This window comes from Chionomys nivalis, chromosome 1 (genome assembly GCF_950005125.1).
Source record: "Chionomys nivalis chromosome 1, mChiNiv1.1, whole genome shotgun sequence".
NCBI classification, from domain to species: domain Eukaryota; kingdom Metazoa; phylum Chordata; class Mammalia; order Rodentia; family Cricetidae; genus Chionomys; species Chionomys nivalis.
In genome coordinates, this window is record NC_080086.1 from 91,157,178 (window position 1) to 91,169,198 (window position 12,021).

The 12,021-nt window shown below is 38.2% G+C and overlaps 1 protein-coding gene across 3 annotated transcripts in view; it reads left to right on the top strand.

Moving 5' to 3' along the window:
- The window catches only part of Atad2b (ATPase family AAA domain containing 2B), a 132,567-nt gene that overhangs the window by 13,833 nt on the left and 106,713 nt on the right, over positions 1-12,021 (top strand). For all 3 annotated transcript variants that reach the window (XM_057769870.1, XM_057769882.1, XM_057769876.1), the window contains exons 2-4: positions 8,664-8,815; positions 11,331-11,380; positions 11,776-11,929. In XM_057769870.1, coding sequence (XP_057625853.1) covers positions 8,664-8,815; positions 11,331-11,380; positions 11,776-11,929 — 356 coding nt within the window. The remainder of the gene's footprint in view (positions 1-8,663; positions 8,816-11,330; positions 11,381-11,775; positions 11,930-12,021) is intronic.

Sequence of the window (12,021 nt, forward strand, 5' to 3'; positions counted from 1 at the left end):
CACACAGGTTGAGAACCACTGAATTAGTGTCAAACTTACCCCAATTATCTTGCTTCTGTCTTCTGAGTGCTGGAATTGTAAGTTTGTGCCATTTCATCTAGCTTATTTTTCTACTAAATTCCCCTTTTATAGCTGGGCGGTGGTGGCACACGCCTTTAATCCTGTACTCAGGAGGCAGAGGCAGGCAGATCTTTGTGAGTTCGAGGCCAGTCTGGTCTACAAGAGCTAGTTCCAGGACAGGCTCCAAAGCTACAGAGAAACCCTGCCTCGAAAAACCAAAAAAAAAAAAAAAAAAAAAAATTCCCCTTTTATATCTTTCAAGAATAACTTTTTATTTGTGACACAGGTCCTATATAGCCTAGACTGACCTGGAACTTTGGGCAGTTTTGCTGTCTCAGTTGCCTAGGTCCTTGGGTTATAGAAATATATCACCACGGTTCCCAGTATGGTCTGTGTTTGTAACATTATCAGTAAAGTAATCTAGCAGAAAGTTTAGTGTGATAGCTTACTCCTGTAATCCTAGAACTTGAGAGGCTGAGGTAAGGGTGACTGATTATTAAGTTTGAGGCTAACCCAGACTATAAAGTGAGTTTCAGGGTAGCCTGGGCTACAGAGTGAGTCTCAAAAACAACAGCAACAAAAGAGAAGAAAAGACTTCCTTTTCTCCCTCCCTTCCTCCCTGACTCTTTGATTTTTTTTTTTTTTTTAATATGAGAAGTTTCTTCTGTGTCTCTGAGCCTCCTCTGCCTGCTTTAATTTATGGGCAAACCTGCTACCACCTTTCTTGGACTGTCTCTTATGTGTAGAATAGAGAGAGGGAGCTTTACTAGGCAAGGACAGCTGTAACATCTGAGATCCAGCGGGGATAGAGGGATCTCATTGTGTCCAGTTTGAGTAGAGCTGGGAGTTTGTTGAAGCAGGGGGGTTTGTAGCTGGGAAGAGGTCATCCATGAAGTCCCTGTTTGGTTCGGTAGGGATGTGGCCCAGGACACAAGGTCAAGATTAGTTGATTCTCTCTCTCTCTCTCTCTCTCTCTCTCTCTCTCTCTCTCTCTCTCTCTCTCTCTCTCCCCCCTTCTCCCTCTCTCTCTCCCCCTCTCACTCCCTGTGTGTGTGTGTGTGTGTGTGTATGAGAGAGAGAGAGAGAGAGAGAGAGAAGACAAGTAACCCTTTAGTACCTGTCTTCTGGGACTATAGGCGAACTTGGAATAGTGGATATACCCACAGTCCAGTTTTGACATAGTACAGGCTAAGATTTACCTATTATGACTCCACTTGGAGCAGTTACTAGAAAGACTGGCTAGCAGTGTTTTGGCTACCCCTAAGCACTCTCTAGGGAAATGATGTCAGGGGAGTGACCAACGTAGAAATCCTGGGGACACTTGGTCAGGACCAGCAGTTTTCTGGAGCCTGCAACTTCAACCCAGCTCAAGACCAGGCTGTCTTTATTAGCTTCTGAATTCAAGAAAGTGTACCCCACAGCTTCTTGGACCTGGATGTTTGTTTGCTCTGTCTCCCTTTCCTTTTTTTGAGACTACTTGCTATGTAGCCTTGGTCATTCTGGAATTTTGTGTAGAGGAGGCTGTCCTTGAACTGAAGGTGATTCTGCTGTCTCCTCCCTCTTGCTGGGATATAGGTATGTGCTATCATGTCTTTCTTCTCTTTTAGGGCAAGTAAAATCACTGGGGTTAGAGTTGTTTGTATTTTAGTTAAAACTTGTATTTATAATTGTGTGTATATGGGTGCATGGTGTGTGTGTGTGTGTGTGTGTGTGTGTGTGTGTGTGGTGTATGCATAAGACACATCTGCCACAGCGTGTATATGGAGGTCAGAAGACAACTTTGTGTAGTTCATTCTCCTTTTATCTCCACTTGGATCCTGGGAATCAAATTCAGGTTGCCAGGCTTAGGAAGCAAGCAGCTTTTCATGCTGAGAGATGCCTTACTAGGTCTGTATTTTAATTTTTATAGACTTGCCCTACAAAGAGACTAAATAAAATTGTACCTACTCTGCAATAGTCTTAGCATTTAAGTTTTTACATGTACATTAGATTTTAGGAACTAGGTTTTAATTTGAAAGGTAGGAGCTACCACATCACTTACAATCTTTAGTATATCAGACATGAATAGGTCCTTAATAAATGGTGTGGGAGTAATGAATCAGTGAAGATAAAGAGCTACCAGTTCTGTATTTGAGATCATGTCCACTGTCCCTTATTCTTTTAACAATACAGTTTCAGATTCACAGTGGTGGTGCTGCAGTGTGGGGTTGAGGCTAACGTCTAAGTCTGGTCTTTTTCTCCATGGTGTACGTGTAGCATCTGTTCCCACTGCCCACTGTTCTTTAATTTCATTCTCAGAGCCTTGGTCATGATATTCCTGAGCTATAATCTCAGGCCTCTTTGTCATTTTCAGGTAACGTAAAATTTTCAGATTAAAAACAAAAACGATCATCCAGAAAATTTTGTCCGAAAGACGTATACTTAAGTATTGTAGACTGTTTTTATTTTTCTGTAACTCCTAGCGAGCTTTTACTCACATGTCTTTTTTGTGCTTGTATATATTTTATAATGATAGTTTAGAAACAGTATAGTAAGTGTTGCTTTCGGGATCTTTGAGGAATTTCAGGATGTTTTGTATGCCTGTAGTTTCAGGACTTGGTAGTCAACACTGGCCTCAAGTAAATAAAGAGCAGTCCAAGTTTTGTTTTCTGCAGTCATGGTAACTGCTACCTCTTTTTTGTGCATTCTTTTTACAAGTAAAAGAAAGAAAAGATCAGCTGCTTTGAGCTTTCTAATGAGGCCTGGAATACTTCTAGCCTAGGCGTCCCCCCAAAGGTGGTTTTATTAAGGAAATTGAAAAGACTGTTCATACCTACAGACTTTATTATCTAACTTTAGGACCTTTGTCTCTATTAATAGTTATTATTTCTAGATTTGCATTTTTTCTAAGAATTTTGTGCTATTATAGTATTTATAACATTGTTGTGACTCTATTTAGCCTGATGAATTGTGTTGCTTTCAAGTAAGTCTTTCACTCGTTCTCTTAATGTCTTCTATACATAGTAGGTTTTCAATAAATGTTTGTTATTGATTTTATTTTCTTAGTCTAAAATTTTTCCTACTCATGTATTTTAATTACTCTGACAGATTGCTAAATGGTGTGGGTAGGTTGCATAATCTCTCTGAAACATCTTTGTCATGAAGCTAGTAACACCTACCCTCAAAGGGTTAGGTTATAATTAGTTAGTAAAATGCTTTGAAGATGAAAAAGCTAAGGTTGAATATTACGATCAACTATTAAAAGTAAATTGTTAGTATCAGTTTTGTAGATAAAAAGCTTTCTTAAACCTTGAAGTTAATTAAATGGTGTAAGAGTAATTATTTTCTACCTATTTACATCTGATTATTTATATTACCTAAATCCTTAGATTCTTTTGCAAGGAGGGAGTCTTTTGTAATATTATTTATGTTGAGATCTGGTGTTTGTTATGTCCATGTTGAAACCCTCTCACAGTAAAAAGTGAATACACAGTTATATGAATGTATCAGTTACGATGATGTGCCTCAGATGATACTTGGACTGTGTTATTTACCTGAGGGCCTTAAACTTCTACATACTAAGCATCATTTAGAGGCCCTTGTTAGACTCACTCCACCTCCAGAGTTTCTAGTTCAGCAGGTTATATTATATGATGACTAATACAGGTAAGTTCTGATGCAGGTGGTATTTGAACAGCAGTTTGAGAGATACTTTTTTTTTTTTCTCTGTGTAGCTGAGATTAAAGCCATGTGCTACCAAGCCTGGTCCAAAACTAGTATTCTTTGCTTCTTCTTTTTAAATGTAAATGATCTTTTCTTTCTTTTTTTAATTTTTATTTATTCTCTCATACAGGACATACCTTCTACAGCTTCCCCTTCCCCTGCTTCTGCCTCCAAAGTGCTGGCATTAAAGCCATGTGCCACCACACTGGGCCCAAAACTTCTTAATGTTAAAACTAAAAGGGTCACTAGGATACGAGAATGGCCAATAGCAAATATAAAAACCACTTACTGATTTAGAAATTTATATGGGCAGATTACTTAAAAATTACTAGACCTTAGAAAATTTACTTTTTTTTTTTTTTTTTGGGTATGTTTAATTTCTTACTACATGGTGCTTGTTTGGGACCACTTTAGTACTAGCAGATAAAGACTTTTGTCAGATAAACTTGTCAAATAATGACATATAAATATACACATTAGGAAGACATAATAACTTAGGTTAGATTTTTTTCAGGAAGATTTAGTGGGGAGAAAAAAGGATCTTAAACTGGGTGGTGGTGATGCTCGCCTTTAATCCAAGCACTCAGGAGGCAGAGGTAGGCGGCTTTGTGAGTTCAAACCCTCCCTCCCTCCCTCCCTCCCTCCCTCCCTCCCTCCCTCCCTCCCTCCCTCCCTCCCTCCCTCCCTTTCTTCCTTCCTTCCTTCCTTCCTTTTTTTATTTTTTGAAGATATTTCTTTCCTTTTTAGTTTGCTTTTGAGGCAACATTTTGCCATGTAGCCCTGGCTGGCCTGGAACTCACTATGTAGACCAGGTTGGCCTTAAACTCACATAGCTCTGCCTTCTGCTTTCCCAGTGACAGGGTTAAAGGCATTCACTATCATTACTGGCTCCTAAGTGTTTTTATTTTTTCTTTCTTTTGGTAATTTATTAACCAGATAATCTTGGACTAGTTAGTTAACTTATCTCTAAACCTTAGTATTTACTCTGCTGAGGGATGGGGCTAGAGAAAGCAAGAGCCTAGGGAACCGTGCAATTTAAAAATAACATTCTCTTTTGATACAATGTCTCACATTGTAGCCCAGACTAGCTTTGAATTTGTGATTTTCCTGTTGCTGGGATTTAAGGCATGTGTTACCAGGCCTGGCTCCTTTATTTGAGTTTGTAATTACTTTTCTTTTTATGCCATCTGCATTAGTACTTGTGTACTTAAAAAAATAGTTCATAAAGCAATAGATGGAGACCACTACAGAAAACCACAATCAATTGAAATGTACAGTTGTGGAACCCAGTCCCAATAGATACTTCTAGAAAATACTCTTCCAGAAAATACTCCTGCACCTAAGGCTCAGGGAACATTGTAGAATAGGGACTACAGGTGGCTGTGACATTGTGTCTTCTAGTGTCAGAAGTTATACCCGTAAAGTCTCACCAGATGACTGCACAAACATGAACTGAATAAGGATGACACCACAGGATATACAAAACTGGGCTGGGAAAAACCAAAGAAGCCTCAAGCCTTCACAAGGAACTGTACACAATGGAGGGAAGCTGGAGGGGCAGTCTTCTCTAGGGAAGAGCATACTAATTGGTTGTCCAATGTCAAATGTCAGCCCTGAAAACAATACAAGTAACATTATAGGGACTGAATAGATTAGTAGTATTTAGGACTATATTATATATGTATATACATATACATTATGTATTCAATAACAACTAATGAAAAAAGAGGCCATTTAATGTTAAGGAAAGCAGGGAGGAGTATATGGGATGGTTTGGAGCAAGAAAAGGGTGAGAAGAAATGTTGAAAAAGAACTTACATTTCTTTTTAAAAGAAAAAGTTCGTGGCATCCAGGCAGGTGGCACACACAGTGAATCCAGCCCTGGATGGTATGGCAGACAGATTTTTGTGATTTTGAAGCTGGCTTGGTTCTAGGGAATTTTTTCTATTAAATGGTTGTCTTTAGGATGCATATGGACACCTTTAATCATGTATTTTTTAGTATTCTTCTTCTTCTTTTTCTTCTTCTTCTTCTTCTTCTTCTTCTTCTTCTTCTTCTTCTTCTTCTTCTTCTTCTTCTTCTTCTTCTTCTTCTTCTTCTTCTTCTTCTTCTTCTTCTTCTTCTTCTATACTAAGCACTACCACTGAGCTGCATTCTTAGCTCCTAGTAACTACAATTTCTCTAGTATATTACAGTCATCTTGCTTTGGAAAAACATAAAGATGTATATTTATGAACTGGATAATTTTTGTGCATTTTTAAAATGTATAGCATAAAAGGAAATGATTATATTTTCTAAGGGATTGTAATTTCCTTGTTACAGAGTTTCCCTGTTTCCCAGGCTGCCCTTTAAGCAGCTTCCTACCTCAGTCTCCTGTGCCTGGATAAAAACATTCTTAAATATTTTTATATTAGGTCTAGAATGACATGATATCTTTCCCATGTTTTGTGGTGCTGCAGATCAAACCCAGGGCCATTTTTGTTGTTTAGACTGGATCTCACTTAGCAGAGGAGGCTAACCTTGAACTCCTCCTGGCTCCACCTTCCAAATGCTGGGAGTGAAGGTGTGTGTGTCTAGCTGCTATTGCTCTCCCTGCTTTTTTTGAAAAAAAAAAAAGCAAAAAACCAAAACATATATATGTTACATATGTGTGTGTGGGGGGGGGGGGCTTGGACTGAACTCTTGAAATCCTTCTGTTTGAGTTTCCTAGGTTTTGGGATTACAAGTAATGAGGCACCATGCCTGGTTAAATAAATGTATTGATAATAATGGAAGCCAGGTTTAGAAATGTAGAAGAGTAAAAGACAGGGCATGATTAAGATATGGGATAGGAAATAGGAGTGTTGGAATAAGCCTACGTCTTTTTATTATTTATATACTGTTTTAGAAATAGATATGTATATATTTGTGCTTGATGTTTGTGGTTCTTTTTTTCTGAGAGGGCTCACTAGCAGTGAAATAACATCAAGTGCACTTATTACCTAGTTCTTGGTTTCTTTTTGGTTTTTCGAGACAGGGTTTCTCTGTGGTTTTGGAGCCTGTCCTGGAACTAGCTCTTGTAGACCAGGCTGGTCTCGAACTCACAGAGATCCGCCTGCCTCTGCCTCCCAAGTGCTGGGATTAAAGGCGTGCGCCACCACCGCCCGGCTAGTTCTTGGTTTCTAAATACCAACTTTTACCAAAAAGAACCAGGGTTATGTACAGAAATGATTATAGAACCAGAAAGGGAAAGTAAAAAATAAATCCTGATAATTCTATAAAAAGTATTCATAATGATGGGGTGTGTCAAAAGATACAGGAATCACTTTTTAAGGGTTCCCATTAGCCAAATGTTACATAATTTGAGCAACAAAAGAAAAGTGTTATGATTTGCAATATAGAGAATCTATGAGTCTACACTTGATAGGAATGAGTAAGTTAGTGGGAAAGGTGGACATTTTCTCTTAAGGCAGACTGCCAACTAAAAATGTGGAAAGAGTGACAAGGGGAGGCAGGAGTCACTGTTAGACCAGGTGGTAATGGAACACACCTTTAATCCCAGCACTCAGGAGCAGAGGCAGGCAGATCTCTGTGTTTGAGGCCAGTCTGGTCTACAGAGTGAGCTCCAGGATGGCCAAGGCTGTACAGAGAAACCCTGTCTAAATAATAATAATAATAATAATAATAATAATAATAATAATAATAATACCACCACCACCACTGTATAGTGAGGTTCTGGAGGATGTTTGCTTCGGATTCAGGATATTGGTAAGTTTTCAGATGATTATGTCGTAAAAGAGATACGGAAAATCTCAGACACCAGCTTGCCCTGGTGATTAGGTCAAGTGATTGGAAGGAGAATGTAGTGTGTGTGTACAGCATAGTGTCCATAAAATTCCTTCTAAAATGTGTTGCCTCACTCATATTGATTATGAGGAGAATAACCTAGACCCAGACTGAAGGGTTGATTAGCAAATGAAAGGTGTTACCTGCCCTTCCCTTTTCCTCTCCATATCCATATCCTTCCCCTTTATTTCTTGTGTTTTTTGGAGATAGGGTCTCGCTGTTGTTTAGTTCTAGAACTCAACTGTGTAGTTCTGACTGTTTTCATATTTGAGTTAATCCTTTTGCTTCAGCCTTGGAGGTAGGATTATAGGTATGGTTTTTGAAGACAGGGTTTCTCTGTGTAGTCCTGGCTGTCCTGGAATTCATCTGTAGACCAGGCTGGCCTCATCAGAGAGATGAGCCTGCCTCTGCCTCACATTGGGATTAAAGGTGTGCACCATCATGCCCTGTTAAACTCTGTATTCGTTTTTTTAAAGATTTTATTTATTTATTATGTATACAATGTTCTGTCTGCATGACAGATGAGGACTCCAGATCTCATAATAGATGGTTGTGAGCCATCATGTGGTTATTGGGAATTGAACTCGGGACCTCTGGAAGAACAGCCAATGTTCTTAACCTCTGAGCCATCCCTCCAGCCCAAACTCTGTATTCTTTTAGTCAAGATTGTTAAAGAGAATTAAAGACAGGTTTTGCCGCAAAGTGAAAGAAGAGGAGATCTGATGTGCAGTGTGCTCCTGGATAGGATCTTGAACTAAAAGAGGTGTTGTGGAGAAACTTGGTATAATTTGAATGGATTGGCTGTGTAATGATTTCCTAAAAGGGAAGGTTCCATGGTAGTAAAGTGTCCTTGCTTTAGGATTTGTGTTCTGGAGTATTTAGGCATGTCTGAGGGATGTCACAGAAATAATTACACACTCCAAGGAGTCATAAGCTTTTTTAAATTTTTTTTAATTTTTGAGACATTGTTACCAGTCTGGTTAAAATTCTCGCCATATAAATTAAAACAAAAAACACTTTCCAAGAATATTAACCTTGGTAGGAATAATACATACATTTTTATTGCTGTCTTTCAGAAAACTGAAGTTGATGGTAGCTTAAGTGATAGCCACGTATCCCCTCCAGCCAAACGCACTTTGAAACAGCCGGATTCTGTTTGCAAAGACAAATCAAAATCGCGAAGTACTGGTCAGCGAGAGGAATGGAATATACCAACTGGTCAGACCAGGTGAGAAGGGAGAATTCATTTCTTCCTCCCCTCCCCTCCCCTCCCCTCCCCTCCCCTCCCCTCCCCTCCCCTCCCCTCCCCTCCCCTCCCTCCCTCCCTCCCTCCCTCCCTCCCTCCCTCCCTCCCTCCCTCCCTCCCTCCCTCCCTCCCTCCCTCCTTTCTTTCTTTCTTTCTTTCTTTCTTTCTTTCTTTCTTTCTTTCTGTTGTGATTCAGAGCTGATACTAGTGTTAATTTTCTTTAAAACAGAAGTTTCTTTAAAATACTCATATTTATAATTGATATCAAACTTTTAATTTTTTCAGTATTCATTTATTATGCATACAATGTTCTGTCTGCATTTTAAGCCTGTGAGCCAGAAGAGGGCACCGGATCTTATTACAGATGTTTGTGAGCTACCATGTGGATGCTGGGAATTGAACTCAGGACCTCTAAAAGAGCAGTTAGTGTTCTTAATCTCTTGGCCATCTCTCCAGCTCCCAGATATTAGACTTATTTTAAAGTTTCTGTAATTTCATTTTTCCAAATATCTAAACTGTATTTATTTTATAGAGACATGTATAACAGGTACCAGAAACTATTATTATGAAAAGAATGGGGATTTTGATGGGTCTTGAATGTACATGTATGATTCTTAGTTTCTTTTTAGTCCTATTTTGAACATTTAATTTGTTTAATTGATGCATATATGTATATGCACAAGTGCACTATAGTGGGCATGTGGGGCTTAAAGGGCAACCTGCAGGAATCTGTTCTCTTCATCCATCATGTAGATCTTGGGGATCAAACTTAGGTTGTTAGGCTTGATGGCAAGGATTTTTATGCATGAAGCCGTCTCACTGCCTTGATTATTTATTTATTTACCTCTTTATGACAGAGTTTCTCTGTGTAAAAGTCCTAGCTGTCTTGGAACTCTGTAGACCAGGCTAGTCTTGAACTCACAAAGCTCTAATAAAGCAGGCACCACCACCACCTGTCTTATTATTTATTTTTGATACATAGTCTCATATATCCTTGGCTACCCTAGAACTCGTTATGTCTCGAGACTGCCCTTGAACTCTGGATCTTCCTGCTTCTTGTAACTCTCAGAAGCTGGTCCCAAAAGTGTACTACTATGCCCAGCTCTTCTTTTTATTATTTATTTATTTGTTTATTTATTTATTATGTATACAGTGTTCTGTCTGTGTGTATGCCTGCAGGCCAGAAGAGGGACCAGACCATTACGGATGGTTGTGAGCCACCATGTGGTTGCTGGGAATTGAACTCAGGACCCTCAGGACCTTTGGAAGAGCAGGCAGTGCTCTTAACCACTGAGCCATCTCTCCAGCCCCCCAGCTCTTCTTTATAAAGAGAAGTGATGCCAGTGATTATTACTTTCAGGCTCTTGCATTGCTTGAAATTTTTGTTTTCCTTTTGCTTCCACCTCCTGGTGATGTTGTGGTTCTTGGGTTTTGGGTGGGGGTGAGTGTTATGCAATGCTAAGAATTGAACACATCCCCAGCCCTTTTTCTTAAAAGCAGGTTTTTCGTTAACAACAAAATAAGATCAGAGTAAGCCCTGTCTCCTTTAGAGGAGAACTGAACCTCACTGTTTTTACCCTTTTTTGGGGGGGTGGGGGTGGGGGGATGATTTTAGAATTGCCTCTTTTGGTTGTGAATAATTTATAAAGTTGTAAAATTTTAATCATTTGTAGTTACATCCATCCAAAATTTATTTGGCATCAAGACCTGTGAATAAACTGATAATTTGCAGATAAACTGAGTTAGTGTTATGTTGGGGCCAAAGCCAAAGTATACTTATGAGGTAATCAAAGTGATTCTTTTGCGGCTCTAAGTTGAGTTTGAGAATGATTTTGAAGCATTCTAGTAAAGCATTGTGCAACATCAACATGTTAGAATACTTGTATTACATCCGTGGCTTTATTTGCACATCATATGCCTGGAGTATCATGTATATGGGGTACAAAGGTGCCAAACAAGAAATTTTACTCTGTATTAAGACAGACTTTTTGTTTGTTTTCCAGAGAGAAGAGGGAATAGATCTTTGTGTATGCGTGTGTGGATGTGCTTTAAAAATAGATTAAATATGCATCATAGTTTGAAAAAAATATTAAATGTTTTTGATATCTAAGTATGCTTTTCCTCTCTTACAGTTTGTTTGAATATATTTGTCATAGCTAGGAATTTATTTTCTCAGTGAAGACTATAGTTGTCTGCTGCCATGACTCTTTATGGTCTTGATTAAATTTATGCTGCTTAACCTTAATCTTTTAATAGGATTTGAATTGGTACAGTTGACAACAAAGTTAATGCAGGTTATAATTGGTATTGAAGTTTTTCTTGAAATAATGAAATGTCTCTTAGATAGTATATATATTCATTGATGTTACCAAAGCAAAAAAATGTTGTTTTGTGAAATATAATAAATTATCATTTTCAAGATGAATAATTACAGCATTATTCATTTCTTGCTTATCTAAACAAATATATTTGCATATTAAATATGTTTGTATTGTAGGTTAACTTCTCAGCCTGGTGCTACATTACCAAACGGACATAGTAGCTTGTGTGAGTATCCTGCTGGGAAATTGGCTAATAATGAAATTCTTTCAGTAGTGTTAGGTAAAGCATGAAAGTGGACAAAAGTATAGCTATTTACTTTTGTTTTGATTAGTTTTTTCTTTCTTTTTTTTTTTGGTAATGGGGATTGAACTGAGGTCATTCTGTATGACCCAGAAGTTTTCTACTTAGAGTGGCTTAATAATATATTTAGCTTGTAGCTGGAAATGACTGGATTTCATTCATAGCAAAAAAAATTAAAATTGAGAATTTTGATTGTTTAATATTAAAGCCAATTAAGAGGTTATGTTCAGTTTTTGTAGCCTTTTAATTTTTTTTTTATTTTTTCCTATTTTCTATTTTTCTGTACTGTGTACTTTGAAATGAAAATATCTCTCTTGCAGCCCTTAGAAGCCATCCCCTTCGAGGGGAAAAGAAAGGAGATGGTGACCTTTCATGTATAAATGGTGACATGGAAGTCAGAAAAAGTTGTCGGTCCAGGAAAAACAGATTTGAAAGTGTGAATCAGAGTTTATTATTTGATCAACTAGTAAATAGGTATGAGTGTTTATGTATTAAACAATTTCACTTAATTATTTGATTTTTAAGCTACTTTTTGTGTACATGTGTTGTGTATGTGTGCACATTTA